We start from the raw sequence: 16,765 nt of genomic DNA, 5'->3' as shown, positions 1-16,765 counted from the left end.
TGGTGCAGAGTGTTACCGGTAATGGAGGCTCCGGTAATGGGCGGTAGGTGGTGCAGAGTGTTACCGGTAATGGAGGCTCTGGTAATGGGCGGTAGGTGGTGCAGAGTGTTACCGGTAATGGAGGCTCCGGTAATGGGCGGTAGGTGGCGCAGAGTGTTACCGGTAATGGAGGCTCTGGTAATGGGCGGTAGGTGGTGCAGAGTGTTACCGGTAATGGAGGCTCCGGTAATGGGCGGTAGGTGGCGCAGAGTGTTACCGGTAATGGAGGCTCCGGTAATGGGCGGTAGGTGGCGCAGAGTGTTACCGGTAATGGCGGCTCTGGTAATGGGCGGTAGGTGGTGCAGAGTGTTACCGGTAATGGAGGCTCCGGTAATGGGCGGTAGGTGGCGCAGAGTGTTACCGGTAATGGCGGCTCTGGTAATGGGCGGTAGGTGGTGCAGAGTGTTACCGGTAATGGCGGCTCTGGTAATGGGCGGTAGGTTGTGCAGAGTGTTACCGGTAATGTAGGCTCTGGTAATGGGCGGTAGGTGGTGCAGAGTGTTACCGGTAATGGAGGCTCCGGTAATGGGCGGTAGGTGGTGCAGAGTGTTACCGGTAATGGAGGCTCCGGTAATGGGCGGTAGGTGGCGCAGAGTGTTACCGGTAATGGCGGCTCTGGTAATGGGCGGTAGGTGGTGCAGAGTGTTACCGGTAATGGCGGCTCTGGTAATGGGCGGTAGGTGGTGCAGAGTGTTACTGGTAATGGAGGCTCCGGTAATGGGCGGTAGGTGGTGCAGAGTGTTACCGGTAATGGAGGCTCCGGTAATGGGCGGTAGATGGTGCAGAGTGTTACCGGTAATGGAGGCTCCGGTAATGGGCGGTAGGTGGCGCAGAGTGTTACCAGTAACAAAGGCTCTGGTAATGGGCAGTAGGTGGCGCAGAGTGTTACCGGTAATGGAGGCTCCGGTAATGGGCGGTAGGCGTCGCAGTGTGTTACTGGAAATGTAGTCTCCGGTAATGGGCAGTACTGTAGGTGGCGCAGAGTGTTACCAGTAATCCTGGTAATGGGTAGTAGGTGGCACAGATCGGGCACGGTTACCGTAGTGTTACCGGCAGTTGCAGAGAACATGTATCATACAGTCACTGTATTCTCCCACTAGGCTGACTTACAGTATACGGTTATTGATGGGAATCTCCGCAGCCTCTGCTGCTGCAATACTATAGAAGTAGGGCACTGCGAGACGGCGGTAACATTGCAGGTAGCCTTGGAGAGCTGATGGATGGGCTCTTAGCACTGGCGTAAACAGTGTAAGCGCGCGCTGAGGCATGGAGGAATATAGCGGTCGCTGTAGCAGGGTGGAAGTTATGGGATGGAACTGGGAGGCGGCTGGAAGTTCTCTCTCAGGACTCTCTTCACTTGTAATAAAGCTTTTAAACTATTTTACGGTCCAGGAGGATGAATTAACAATTCATCAGGATTCTCGCCGGCTGCCCGAGCGTGTGCGGTGCGATCGTTATCCTCTCTGCAGCACACACTCCAGGCCGCCTAATGCTGATCCCGTATCACCTGCAGCCGCTCGCTGTGAGTGTCAGGGTGGTCCTCACAGTATCCGGGCGTGTACGGTGCGATCGTTATCCTCTCTGCAGCACACACTCCATGCCTCCTAATGCTGATCCCGTATCACCTGCAGCCGCTCGTTGTGAGTGTCAGGGTGGTCCCCACAGTATCCGGGCGTGTTCGGTGCGATCGTTCTCCTCTCTGCAGCACACACTCCAGGCCGCCTAATACTGATCCTGTATCTCCTGCAGCCGCTCGCTGTGAGTGTCAGGATGATCCCCACAGTATCCGGGCGTGTTCGGTGCGATCGTTATCCTCTCTGCAGCACACACTCCAGGCCTCCTAATGCTGATCCCGTATCACCTGCAGCCGCTCGCTGTGAGTGTCAGGGTGGTCCTCACAGTATCCGGGCGTGTACGGTGCGATCGTTCTCCTCTCTGCAGCACACACTCCAGGCCTCCTAATGCTGATCCTGTATCTCCTGCAGCCGCTCGCTGTGAGTGTCAGGGTGGTCCCCACAGTATCCGGGCGTGTACGGTGCGATCGTTATCCTCTCTGCAGCACACACTCCAGGCCGCCTAATGCTGATCCCGTATCACCTGCAGCCGCTCGCTGTGAGTGTCAGGGTGGTCCCCACAGTATCCGGGCGTGTTCGGTGCGATCGTTATCCTCTCTGCAGCACACACTCCAGGCCGCCTAATGCTGATCCCGTATCACCTGCAGCCGCTCGCTGTGAGTGTCAGGGTGGTCCCCACAGTATCCGGGCGTGTACGGTGCGATCGTTATCCTCTCTGCAGCACACACTCCAGGCCTCCTAATGCTGATCCTGTATCTCCTGCAGCCGCTCGCTGTGAGTGTCAGTGTGGTCCCCACAGTATCCGGGAGTGTACGGTGCGATCGTTATCCTCTCTGCAGCACACACTCCAGGCCGCCTAATGCTGATCCTGTATCTCCTGCAGCCGCTCGCTGTGAGTGTCAGGGTGGTCCCCACAGTATCCGGGCGTGTACGGTGTGATCATTATCCTCTCTGCAGCGCACACTCCAGGCCTCCTAATGCTGATCCTGTATCTCCTGCAGCCGCTCGCTGTGAGTGTCAGTGTGGTCCCCACAGTATCTGGGCGTGTACGGTGTGATCATTATCCTCTCTGTAGTAAAGCACAGAGTACAGTGTCTGGTCAGCGGGTGCTGGTGGATGAGGCTGTTAATGGGCTGGACCTGCTAGTAATTTGGGGACAGAATGAAGGCTCCATTCTGTTCCTGTAGCCAGCGCTCATGTGTCTGAACCCAGGATGTGCACAGGGAGTGCACTACAATCTTCCACTCACTCACCTGTCTGCCCTTATTCCTGAATGTACAGTTCTTGCACCCTCACGGTCTGCCACTGGGGGGCAGCAGTGATCTGTGTCTCAGTAATGAAACAGCTGAGTGATGTGGATTTGTTACACTGTTGTTGGGACCAGGCACCACAGATACCAGTGTAATTATTGGGAGAGACAGGAAGACATTGGGGGCAGGAGGAGAAGGGGGGGAGGTGTGTGATTATGTAACAGTGGCATAATCTGATCATTGTCTTCCCCGTGTTCTCGGCTTTACCATCGGTTCGCTGGCACATGAATGCTCCTTATCTGTGCTGATACCGCTTCTGCCCCGTGTTATGAATAGGAGATCAGCAGGTGACAGCACCCCCATAGCAGCAGGTGACAGCACCCCCATAGCAGGGGCAATGTATCAGCGGTCACATCTGCAGATATTGAGGATGACGTCATTATTGGCCCAATTAAACAAATTAAAATCTCTCAAATGCCTTAGACATTTGGGGGGAATTGGGATCACGCTCGCTCCTATACACATACCCCCCTCCTGTTGTCTATGTACAGAGACGCACACTTCCTGCACCCACTGCTTGGTACATATAACCCTTATTCCTTACCCAGGCTGGTACAAACCCCTCCTCACCTCCAGTGGGCATCCTGCTGCCCACCCACTGGTAGTGAGCGAGCCAGCCTGCTACTGGGATGTAGTCAGAGATCTGGCACATTATGGGGTGCTGCTACACACATGTCTCATTGTGTTCATCCATTGTGTGTCATCATAGGGGGGTCAGGAGCCCGGAACCCGCCCAGAGGCAAAATGCAGCTGATACAAAGAAGAAAGACATCCTATATAATCAATGAATAATGCTGCTCCTCACCTCTATGGGGGAATTCAAGGGCGGCACATGCCGACAACCCACTAGATGCCACCAGATGGGGCAATTCAAGTGTTGCTGTGTTCGCGGACTCACAGCCGTCGGCGGATAAGCTGGGAACTAATATTTAGTAACGTAAACTTGGATGTGTCCGGAATGTAACCCGCTGAGCACATAATCCAGGTATTGGCAGCTGATATTTGTATAGTGCCTTTGGTGTGCGCGCCGACGCGCGGAGCGTCTACCGGTGCCCATTGCTCAGTGGGGCTATGATATTACATCTGGTTTGTTTCTGCAAAGCGCACATGTGCCGCAAAATGCACATCTCAGTCGTTTCTCTCCGCCCACGAGTAGGCGTTACTATGTGGCAGCCCAATAAGGAGTGTGCACATAAACAGCCATACAGTGGGCATGTTGTATCTCCTGCGGTGGGCATGGTGCCAGTAAACACAGGGCAGAGGTCAGTGCTGCCGGACTCGGGCAGATACGTGACAAATACGCGTGCGGTCGTTGTGCGCTGCGATCACCTTGTTTTTGGCTCTGTGGTCTTCCAGTAGCCATGTACAGTGAGCAGTTGGGTACAGGGAGGGCGCTGCCGTCTGGGTGTGTAGTCAGCTGTAGCACGGTGCTGGACAATTAGTCCTGTGTGGCATTGTGTGATCTGCGTCTGTACTCGGAGCTCAGTGTAAATAGTCTGAGATCGGGAGAAAGTCCTGCAAACAGGAGACGTCCATTTCTGTGTCTGAGACAGAAACCCAATATTGGAGGAGAGCGAGTGAGACGGTCTGCGGACGTCAGGCCTCTCGCTGGCCGCACACAGGGAGCTTTGTCTGCTCCGACAATAACAGATGTGGTCCTGCCCGTACGTGTGCCAAGGCCGGCGTGGTAATCCCGTCCTTTCCTCTGCTTCAGCACTGGCAGATGAGATGAGGTATTGTTCTAAGTGGAGTTTTTATATTCTGTGAAGTCAGGCGTTGCTGTGGGGTATCCAAAGAGAGGGCTCGTTCATCCTGGATGAAGGGCTGCCCGGACAGAATCCGTATGAGGGGATGATCTCTTGCCAGCTGAGCTGACGATCTGACGATACAGCCCAGTTCCCTTTTAGTTACAGTATTAATGGAATTAACAATCTGTTCCATTATACCATTAACTGAACCCAGGTCCTACCTTGGGAAGAGGCAATAAAGGGTGTCTAAGCCTGTGGCCTGTAACAAAGTCCAGGAATAGGCACAACCACAGGTGACATCCTGGTGTAAGCATACCCTCCAACTGTACCGGATTTGCCGGTATAGTACCGTTTTTTAACGGTCTGTACCGGCAAATAAAGATTGTACCGAATGTACCAATTATTTTGCTGTTCCCCCCGGCTCCTGTCAGTCACCGACTGGTGCTTTCTCCAATATGCCCGACTCCGTCCTCGTCCTGGCTCCTCCGCTCCGTGAGACACTGTGCACCTCTCTCCCCTGGTGCCAGCGTCATGATGTCACGCCTCACGCGCTGGCACTGCGGACCCCAGGAAGTACTACTCCCTAAAGAAGTTAAGCGCATGTACTCCGCTGACACTGCGCTCCCGGCAGGCGCCTCACAGCGTCATCCGGAAGCTGCAGTTGTCAGTGTAGAAGTCACACGGATCTACAAACTGACCACCTCTGCCAGGCCAGCCGAGGGACGGTCAGAAGGATAGGATGTGTTACTAGTGCCCCACCAGAGGTTCAGGGACGCCTGCCTCTGGTGCCACTCCGGCACCACCTTGACCCAATCAGAGACTCTACCCCTACATTCACCCGGGACTCTGCATTACACCCACTTGGCATCACTTATCCCTACCCACCCTCCGAGACTTTTCCAAACCCCCCCCTCTCGATCCAGTGATCTATCAACTATGGCCAGGCTCAGCGAGCCACACTGGCCCCCAAGCCCACTTTCCCCTTACCCTACCTACTTCTGTTGTACACTTATTGAGAGATATCAATAAATCTTTTTTTACCCTCATCTCTTGCACCATACTACTTTCATTTACCGTTTAAGGGGTCATATATACAATATATAGCGCAGGTCTCCATACTGTATTTTCTATTGGTACCACTTTGAAGAGGGTGGCCTCCCCCCTTCCTTGGGAGACCAGCAGCTGCACATGTAGACCATACAGAGAGAGCGCCAACCTCCTTCTATATATATAAAAACACATATCTGAAAAAAAATGACCATTATACATTCGGAAAGGGGGCATGACCACGCCCCCTTTATCCATGACCACGCCCCTATCCGTATGTGTACCGACTTCTGCCCTAAAAATGTTGGAGGGTATGTGTAAGACACAGCGCTGGCTACAATCAGGCAATAAGAGGCGAGAATGGTGCATTGTACGCCCTCATTAAGCCGATAACCCCTTAGGCCACCCGGCTTAGCAGTCTTTTGTCCTTCTCTCATCTCCAATTTCCGGTATTGATCAGTCAGATGCTCAGCGAGAAGCGCGGAGGTGAAGGAAGTGATACAGGACAGGTAGAAGGCACCTAAGAGACGCCATTTTAAGGCCATAGCCATAACTTACAGCTGTATTACCACCTCTGATGATGTCTGTGTGAGCGAAAGGACCCATCCGACACTGTTATGTTCTGCAAATCATTATAGAGAGGTCAGGTAATGAATAAATAATGATTAGGTTCTCTGTGGCCCAGATTCACTTACTCTGGCTCCGGAAGTGCACTACCATCTGTGACCAGCAGGTGGCACTACAGGGTGAAATGTCCGCAGTATTAGTTTGGAAGCCACATTAGGGCAGGATTCCTGTGTACATTACAAGCTGGAAGCTTCTGGAATGATGGACTGCGCTATTACAGCAAATCCATTTTCTGCGGTTTGCCAAGTGCCATCTTTGTTGCTGAAATATAATCTTTAACCCATGACCTTTGTATTGAGAGGTTGCGGCTGCCTCGAGGTCTCTGCGTTAATGATTTATTAGAGCTGGAAAGGTCCCAGTTATACAATGAATGCCAATTGGATTTATCACATCCTCAGGTCCAACATAAAGGGTGGGCGATAATGAGCCGGTGCATTACGCCATGTGCACTGTGCGTACATTTCCTTATCGGTGAGGCTGCGCACATACAGATTATGGGGCGATTCACATCTGCTCGGTCGGGTACAAGTTCATCCCCGTTTTCGGGGGGGGGGGGACGGCGCACACTGCAGAACCCCTTTGCGAAAAAGTATGGGCTTACTTTTCAGTGCGAGGGTTGCAGAAATCATCCGATGATTTCTTCTTTCGGCCACATGCTAGCCTCATATGTTAGCGATGGAATTTGGGCGCCGAATGACAAAGCCAAATGCTGCACATGCTTTATAACAGGTCGCCTGTGCGAGGGGCAGCGCTATGCCCTACCACAGGGTAATCTCCGTCAGTAAGCACAACATTGCTGGGTTGTATGTGGTCACCAGACCAGGGAGTATTAGGGTTAGGTACTAGGGGGGGGGGAGGCTTAGGCTGCGGGAGGGGGGAGTTTGGTTAAGAATATTCACCAAAATTCATCTGGATTTTGATGGTGTGAATTCTCTGAATTGTGACAGTCAGGCTGTGATGGTGCCAGACCAAGTACCACTTCCTGCATGGTGTTCTGATGCTGCCGGTGTTATTAATAGGCTGTGAGCAATGTTTGCTTCCTGCCTGGTGCTGTGATGGTGTCAGTAATAGGCTGTGAGCAATGTTTGCTTCCTGCCTGGTGCTGTGATGGTGTCAGTAATAGGCTGTGAGCAATGTTTGCTTCCTGCCTGGTGCTGTGATGGTGTCAGTAATAGGCTGTGAGCATGCCCTGTGCGCTTCCTGCCTGGTGCTGTGATGGTGTCAGTAGTAGGCTGTGAGCATGCCCTTTGTGCTTCCTGCCTGGTGCTGTGATGGTGTCAGTAATAGGCTGTGAGCAATGTTTGCTTCCTGCCTGGTGCTGTGATGGTGTCAGTAATAGGCTGTGAGCATGCCCTGTGCGCTTCCTGCCTGGTGCTGTGATGGTGTCAGTAATAGGCTGTGAGAATGCCCTGTGCGCTTCCTGCCTGGTGCTGTGATGGTGTCAGTAATAGGCTGTGAGCATGCCCTTTGTGCTTTCTCCCTGGTGCTGTTATGGTGTCAGTAATAGGCTGTGAGCATGCCCTGTGCGCTTCCTGCCTGGTGCTGTGATGGTGCCAGTAATAGGTTGTGTGCATGCCCTGTGCGCTTCCTGCCTGGTGCTGTGATGGTGTCAGTAATAGGCTGTGAGCATGCCCTGTGCGCTTCCTGCCTGGTGCTGTGATGGTGTCAGTAATAGGCTGTGAGCAATGTTTGCTTCCTGCCTGGTGCTGTGATGGTGTCAGTAATAGGCTGTGAGCATGCCCTGTGCGCTTCCTGCCTGGTGCTGTGATGGTGTCAATAGTAGGCTGTGAGCATGCCCTTTGTGCTTCCTGCCTGGTGCTGTGATGGTGTCAGTAATAGGCTGTGAGCAATGTTTGCTTCCTGCCTGGTGCTGTGATGGTGTCATTAATAGGCTGTGAGCATGCCCTGTGCACTTCCTGCCTGGTGCTGTGATGGTGTCAGTAATAGGCTGTGAGCATGCCCTGTGTGCTTCCTGCCTGGTGCTGTGATGGTGTCAGTAATAGGCTGTGAGCATGCCCTGTGCGCTTCCTGGCTGGTGCTGTGATGGTGTCAGTAATAGGCTGTGAGCATGCCCTGTGCGCTTCCTGCCTGGTGCTGTGATGGTGTCAGTAATAGGCTGTGAGCATGCCCTGTGCGCTTCCTGCCTGGTGCTGTGATGGTGTCAGTAATAGGCTGTGAGCATGCCCTGTGCGCTTCCTGCCTGGTGCTGTGATGGTGTCAGTAATAGGCTGTGTGCATGCCCTTTGTGCTTCCTGCCTGGTGCTGTGATGGTGTCAGTAATAGGCTGTGAGCATGCCCTGTGCGCTTCCTGCCTGGTGCTGTGATGGTGTCAGTAATAGGCTGTGAGCATGGCCTGTGCGCTTCGTGCCTGGTGCTGTGATGGTGTCAGTAATAGGCTGTGAGCATGCCCTGTGCGCTTCGTGCCTGGTGCTGTGATGGTGTAGACCCAGGGGAGCGAGTGTTTCTGAGCAGCATTACTATCTTTCCTATGCATGAGACAATCTGGTAGAAATGAGAAAAGGAGCCAGATCGAGGATCATTAATCAGCGAGATCATGGCCCTGATTGATTCTTAGGTAGAATTCTGCACATCTGCATAATACGGATTATAGAAGGGACATTAATCTCCTTAATCTGCATTAGAGACAGCTTCAGGCGCAGATCAGATCTGTGACTGCCAGAGACATTCATCTCACAGAATAAGTACAGAAAGAAGTGACAACGATCTGTGTCACATTGCAGAGCCACTGGTGGTACTCCTGCAGGTGGCAGTGGCCCTGTTATGTATTATAGAGCTGCATCTGACACCACTCTGATATGCTGTCTCTATCCTATATACTTGTGTAGATGTGTCACAACCTGTGTTCTGTCTGTCTCTATCCCATATACATCTGTAGATATGTCACATCCTGTGTTCAATGTGTCTCTATCCTGTATACTTCTGTAAATGTGTCACATCCTGTGTTTTCTCTGTCTCTATCCTGTATTCTTGTGTAGATGTGTGTCACATCCTGTGTTCTGTGTGTCTCTATCCTGTATACTTGTGTAGATGTGTCACATCCTGTGTTCTATGTGTCTCTATGCCGTATACTTGTGTAGATGTGTGTCACATCCTGTGTTCTATGTGTCTCTATCCTGTATACTTGTGTGGATGTGTGTCATATCCTGTTCTATTATCCTGTATACTTGTGTAGATGTGTCACAACCTGTGTTCTGTCTGCCTCTATCCTGTATACTTGTGTAGATGTGCCACATCCTGTGTTCTATGTGTCTCTATCCCGTATACTTGTGTAGATGTGTCACATCCTGTGTTCTATGTGTCTCCATCCTGTATACTTGGGTAGATGTGTCACAACCTGTGTTCTGTCTGTCTCTATCCCATACACTTGTGTAGATGTGGGTCACATCCTGTGTTATATGTATCTCTATCCTGTGTTCTATGTGTCTCTATCCCTTATACTTGTGTAGATGTGTCACAACCTGTGTTCTATGTGTCTCTATCCCATATATACTTGTGTAGATGTGTCACAACCTGTGTTCTGTCTGACTCTATCCCGTATACTTGTGTAGATGTGTGTCACGTCCTGTGTTCTATGTATCTCTATCCTGTGTACTTGTGTAGATGTGTCACAACCTGTGTTCTGTCTGTCTCTATCCCATACACTTGTGTAGATGTGGGTCACATCCTGTGTTATATGTATCTCTATCCTGTGTTCTATGTGTCTCTATCCCTTATACTTGTGTAGATGTGTCACAACCTGTGTTCTATGTGTCTCTATCCCATATATACTTGTGTAGATGTGTCACAACCTGTGTTCTGTCTGACTCTATCCCGTATACTTGTGTAGATGTGTGTCACGTCCTGTGTTCTATGTATCTCTATCCTGTGTACTTGTGTAGATGTGTGTCACGTCCTGTGTTCTATGTGTCTCTATCCCATATACTTGTGTAGATGTGTCACAACCTGTGTTCTGTCTGTCTCTATCCCGTATACTTGTGTAGATGTGTGTCACATCCTGTGTTCTATATGTCACATCCTGTATACTTGTGTAGATGTGTCACAACCTGTGTTCTGTCTGTATCTTGTATACTTGTGTAGATGTGTGTCACACCCTGTGTTCTGTCTGTCTCCATCCTGTATACTTGTGTGGATGTGTGTCACATCCTGTGTTCTATTATCCTGTATACTTGTGTAGATGTGTCACAACCTGTGTTCTGTCTGCCTCTATCCTGTATACTTGTGTAGATGTGTCACATCCTGTGTTCTGTGTGTCTCTATCCCGTATACTTGTGTAGATGTGCCACATCCTGTGTTCTATGTTTCTCTATCCCGTATACTTGTGTAGATGTGTCACATCCAGTGTTCTACTGTATGTGTCTCTATCCCGTATACTTGTGTAGATGTGTCACATCCTGTGTTCTGTCTGTCTCTATCCCGTATACTTGTGTAGATGTGTGTCACATCCTGTGTTCTATGTATCTCTATCATGTGTACTTGTGTAGATTTTTGTCACATCCTGTGTTTTATGTGTCTCTATCCTGTATACTTGTGTAGATGTGTGTCATATCCTGTTCTATTATCCTGTATACTTGTGTAGATGTGTCACAACCTGTGTTCTGTCTGCCTCTATCCCGTATACTTGTGTAGATGTGTGTCACATCCTGTGTTCTATGTATCTCTATCATGTGTACTTGTGTAGATTTTTGTCACATCCTGTGTTCTATGTGTCTCTATCCTGTATACTTGTGTAGATGTGTGTCACATCCTGTGTTCTATGTGTCTCTATCCCATATACTTGTGTAGATGTGTCACAACCTGTGTTCTGTCTGTCTCTATCCCGTATACTTGTGTAGATGTGTGTCACATCCTGTGTTCTATGTGTCTCTATCCCGTATACTTGTGTAGATGTGTGTCACATCCTGTGTTCTATGTGTCTCTATCTTGTATACTTGTGTAGATGTGTCACATCCTGTGTTCTATGTGTCTCTATCCTGTATACTTGGGTAGATGTGTCACTTCTTGTGTCGCCGAGCAGATACACAAGATATTTTGTAAGATGATTTTTAGATGACTAATAATCTTTTCCTGTCTCTTAGGTGGTTAATGGAGAAACGGTCGAATGACAGCTGGGACTGTGGTCATCACCGGTGGAATCTTAGCGACTGTTATACTTCTGTGTATTATCGCAGTCCTCTGCTATTGCAGGCTACAGGTAAGGTGGCGACCTCTGAGGACGCAGGTGGAGCAGATCCGCCTGCATGATTAATAACAAGTAGGCCCCTACAACCTTTACAAAGTCTCACTTCAGTGCTCCTCAGCATCGTGTTTATATCACCAGGCCAATCGGTAAATTGGTTGTTTCTTACCCAATTGTATGTGACAGGAATACAGCTTAAGCCAGGGCTATGCTAATGTGTGGCTCTTCCAGCAGCTGGAGAACAACACATCCCAGCATGCCGTCCAGAAAAAAATAGTGGTAGGGCATGCTGGGATGTGTAGTGCCACAGAAGGTGGTGTGTGTCAGACGTTGCCCTACCCCTGTCTTAGGTAAAGCGCAGGTCCTAGGTGATTTGCAGCAGGTTCCAATGAGGAGGATCTGTACATAGATTTTATAAAAACTTTGCTGAAGAGCAAAGCGATAAATGTAGGAAAAGTCAGAAGACGGAGCAGCCGCACGAATACCATAAGGTCCTGTGTAGGTGCAGCCACCGTCACACGAGTACACAGTATAACTTATCCGCTCAGTATCACTTCCACCGCCCATTTCCTGCCATTGACTAGAGTGCTAATTGTCTGGCTGCATTGGTTACACTGTGTTTTCCCCCCCTCAGTATTACTGCTGCAAGAAGGAGGACTCGGAAGAGGATGAGGAAGAGCCAGATTTCGCTGTCCATTCCCGATTCCCGCCGGTACATTGCAATCGTAATGTAGTGTTGGCCAATGGCCCCTCCGTCTACGCTTCCCCCTACAACAAAAAGCACCCGGCCTACCGGAGCGTGTGTCATGGCTGCTCCTACAATGAGCCGCCGGCTTTCCTCCTGCAACCGCCGGAGGAGATCCGAAATGGCGGCGAGCGAATCACCTACAAGACGATCAGCCAAGAAGAGATCGAACTGCCGGTTAACCTGAGCAGCTTGCAGGTGCTCAATCCCAACCGCCTGACCGCAATGAGGGAGGCCTTCTCCCGCAGCCGCAGTATCAGCACTGACGTGTGACGTGGCAATGCTCAGTACCACTTCTCTGCTCACCACTAATCCGTTCTTGCCGAAGGGAATACACCAAAACCTTGTCTTAAAAATGAAATCCAGAAGCTTCTGTTGCCCGCGTACGGCCATATTGTGCCAGGACAGTAACGCACAGTATAACTACAGCGTTTCCCATTCTGCACCAGTCTCCCCAGTGTTATACTCTATCAACTTTTACATTAATGGCAAAGTGTTTTTAAAACTATGAATGTATTTATACATTATGTACCGATATGAGTATATACATATATAATATGTCACTTTAATGTCAAGCAAAAAAAAAGAATGAGAAAAAACCAAGTGGTCGGAAATATCCGGATCGTGGTGGGGGCTGGTGGTTAATTACTTATTTCCTTTATAACGTGTACGTGTCGGAATGCTCAGTATTGTGTCGGCATTCACGTCTTACGTCTGCAAATTACTATTGATGCAACTTTGTGATGTAGCCGATGTTTGTATGGTTGGGATGCAGTTACCAGGACAGTATCGGGGGTCCAGAATTTATGCAAAGGGAGAAGGGGGAACCTCTTATTTATATACACACCAATGTCAGGTAGGATACGGCAGCTGGGGGTGGGGGTGGGGGTGGTGTTGTTACCCAATGAAAGGAGACTCTCCTTAGTGTCCTCCAGGCCCGAAGGGAGAGTTTGAGCTGCAGTATATATATATATATATTTATAGACTGGGATGTTTTTATATAATATTATATAAAATACGGGGGGAGGGGGATCTGTTTATCTTCCGAAGTGGTAATATATATATATAATAAACTCAGTGCCGTAAATGTGAGAGTGGCGGGGTATTTTTTATAATGACTGTATGTATGGTGATCGTACAGGTTATGGGTACATGGTACACATAGGGTTGAATCAACATTTATTTTATCCATTTAATTGCCCGAGACAAAAAAACCCCCCCAAAACTAATGAACCTCAGCTGCTGAAGAACAGCTTGAGATGCACTGCTATAGGCCAGAGGGGGCTCTGAGACATCTCCTGTACAGTATCCTCATTCTCACAGGTGCGACCATTGCTGGACAAACCGCTAGCAGACATCGGGCCCATTTATCACATATTGGGGCATATGTATTAAGCTTTGAGAAGAGATAAACTGGGGATAAAGTGGAGAAAAAGTAAAAGGAGATAAAGCACCAGCCAATCAGCTGTGTTTGAAAAAGACAGTTGGGAGTTGATAGGCTGGTGCTTTATCTCATTTTACTTTTTCTCCACTTTATCTCTTCTCCAGGCTTAATACATCTGCCCCAATATTTGCAGCTAATTCACTGAAAACGCCCCTTTTCACCCGGATTAGCTGCAAATTTTAAGTATCATCAGAATCTATGTTGTTGCTGCTGCGATCCCTCCTGCTTTACTGGCTGCCGCATCCCCCAATGGTTGCGGCCACCACCATTCTGAGATGGTGGTAGCCCACTGTAACCTATGGGTGGTTTCACACACTCCGGCTCCTGCCGGACGGCGAAATCCCGCACGGCCAGAAAGCCGTGCCGTGCACAGTAGTTGTGAATGGACACTATTGTGTCCATTCACACGAGACAGCCACGGCCCGGCCGTCCGGTTGCAGCCGGATCCCGCCTCTGGAAGGGACGGCTGCCGGGCTGTGGCCATCCCCTCCATTCTAAACTGATGTGTGCAGCACGGCTTCCTAGCCGTGCGGGATTTCCGCCGCCCGGCAGGAGCCGAAAAGTGGGAAATTGCCCTATGGGCTACAGGCCGGACTGCCGATGGCGAGGCAGTGCGGTCTGTGCTAACCGTGCATGCACAGACCGCCGGCACCCAGAGAAGCAGCGCGCAGGGATGGGCTCCTCCTGCAGGGTGATACATTGAACCGAAAGCATTACATACAGTATTGCAATGTGATCCTGGGGGGTAAATGCCACCTAGCTCGCATTGCATGTGTGCTCCGATGATAAATGGGCCCATTAGCACCATACCATATAACTGGGGCTCAATCACCGTGGGGATTTACTGCAGCGTTGTCTGTCCGTGGTTTCCTAGTGCAACATTTCCGACCATGTAATCGCCTGTTCTTCAGCAGCAGCGTCACACGTGACGTATTTAGCAATAATGTTCCATTAAAGTGATCACCCACCATTACCATATTAATGATATTAGCAAGACATGAATCCTCTACACTCTCAAGCTACTAGTTGTTCCCGACAAACCATGTTTCACAGTTTACCTTCCGCGATCCCACCTGCTAAAATGATTGATTTCACTCGTTCACCTCTGCATGGTCTGGGAGATCTGGGACTTGGTATACACCAATCATTCAGCAGCACAGTAACCGGTTTCTGCAGCAATACTTCTGATTGGTCGTTATAAATACTATCTGTCCAGTAGTGAATATATCTTTCTTATTAGCATCTAACCAGGATCTGTAACAACATGAGACTGTGCAAAGCTCTGGTTCCCCGCCAAGTGACTGCGGGTAGCCAGCGATGTGCAAATAAGACCCATCCATTTTACTGCACCACAGACCGCAGGAAACAATGCGCAGGAAGGATATTACTCCAGTGTTTCCCAGTAGCACCGCGTGGTGTGGTCCACTTCATTTTACCATTGCCGCGGTCATCTCAAGCGATTTCTGGAAGGGATACGGCCTTCCATTCACAACAGAGGACGGGTGTGACCTGCTTGCGTTTCGCCGTTGGCTCAGGAAGTGACTTTTCTGCTCTGTACATTGATGGACTAATCATTTGTTTAAATGTATTACAGCGTCCTGTCACCTGCTCACAGCAAAAATAATAATGTCTTGGGCTGAATCATTATGCATGAGAATACAGCCTTCCACTAATGACTTCAATAGTAACGTGATGTCACGGGCTTCTAGTGACTGGATAGGCTACACTCTCGCTCAGTGATGTCACTGGCTCCTAGTGACTGGAAAGGCTGCACTCTCAGTGATGTCACTGGCTCCTAGTGACTGGAAAGGCTGCACTCTCAGTGATGTCACTGGCTCCTGGTGACTGGATAGGCTGCACTCTCAGTGATGTCACTGGCTCCTAGTGACTGGATAGGCTGCACTCTCGCTCAGTGATGTCACTGGCTCCTAGTGACTGGATAGGTTACACTCTCAGTGATGTCACTGGCTCCTAGTGACTGGAAAGGCTGCACTCTCAGTGATGTCACTGGCTCCTGGTGACTGGATAGGCTGCACTCTCAGTGATGTCACTGGCTCCTAGTGACTGGATAGGCTGCACTCTCGCTCAGTGATGTCACTGGCTCCTAGTGACTGGATAGGTTACACTCTCAGTGATGTCACGGGCTCCTAGTGACTGGAAAGGCTGCACTCTCAGTGATGTCACTGGCTCCTAGTGACTGGAAAGGCTACACTCTCAGTGATGTCACTGGCTCCTAGTGACTGGATAGTCTGCACTCTCAGTAATGTCACTGGCTCCTAGTGACTGGGCAGGCTGCACTCTCAGTAATGTCACTGGCTTCTAGTGAATGGAGAGACTGCACGCTCAGTGATGTCACTGGCTCCTAGCTGCACTCTGTCACTGGTTCCTAGTGACTGGATAAGGCGCACTCTCAGTGATGTCATTAGTGACTGGATAGGTTGCACTCTCCGTGATGTCACTGGCTCCTAGTGACCAGATAGGCCACATTCTCAGTGATGTCACTAGCTCCTAGTGACTGGATTGGCCGCTCTCTGTGATGTCACTGGCTCCTAGTGACCAGATAGGGCGCACTCTCAGTGATGTCACTGGCTCCTAGTGACCAGATAGGCAGCACTCTCATTGATGTCATTGGCTCCCAGTGACTGGATTGGCTGCTCTCTGTGATGTCACTGGCTTCTAGTGACCAGATAGGCTGGGCTCTCAGTGATGTCTCTGGCACCTAGTGATGTCACTGGCTCCTAGTGACATGATAGGCTGCATCCCTATGCAAATGGTTCAACCCATAGACATGGCTGTCTCAGCTACATGAAGAAAACAGGTGACTATAAAACATTTCGCCGACCATCTACTTTTGGAAAGTGCTTGCTTTTGCTTTAATTCTCTGTATACTGTACTCAATATTTATTTCAGTATATCTGCAAAAACGTCATGTTTCACAGTAATAAAAGATATTGCACCTTTGTTAATCTGTTGTAGGATTTATCAGGACTCACTGAGAAAGATGAAGTGAAATAAAGTACTCTATGGAAGTTTT

The 16,765-nt window shown here is 49.8% G+C and overlaps 1 protein-coding gene across 2 annotated transcripts in view; it reads left to right on the top strand.

The window, feature by feature from the left end:
- Positions 1-16,764, top strand: part of FAM163B (family with sequence similarity 163 member B) — a 59,785-nt gene extending 43,021 nt beyond the window's left edge. For both annotated transcript variants that reach the window (XM_083161113.1, XM_083161114.1), the window contains exons 2-3: positions 11,442-11,557; positions 12,177-16,764. In XM_083161113.1, coding sequence (XP_083017239.1) covers positions 11,465-11,557; positions 12,177-12,560 — 477 coding nt within the window. In that variant the 5' untranslated portion in view covers positions 11,442-11,464 and the 3' untranslated portion in view covers positions 12,561-16,764. The remainder of the gene's footprint in view (positions 1-11,441; positions 11,558-12,176) is intronic.
- Position 16,765: the final 1 nt, after the last annotated feature.

The sequence above is a fragment of the Crinia signifera genome, chromosome 9 (genome assembly GCF_055691185.1).
Source record: "Crinia signifera chromosome 9, ASM5569118v1, whole genome shotgun sequence".
In the NCBI taxonomy this organism is placed as follows: domain Eukaryota; kingdom Metazoa; phylum Chordata; class Amphibia; order Anura; family Myobatrachidae; genus Crinia; species Crinia signifera.
The sequence above is the reverse complement of the archived record's forward strand: the minus strand, read 5'-3'. Positions and strand labels throughout refer to the sequence as shown.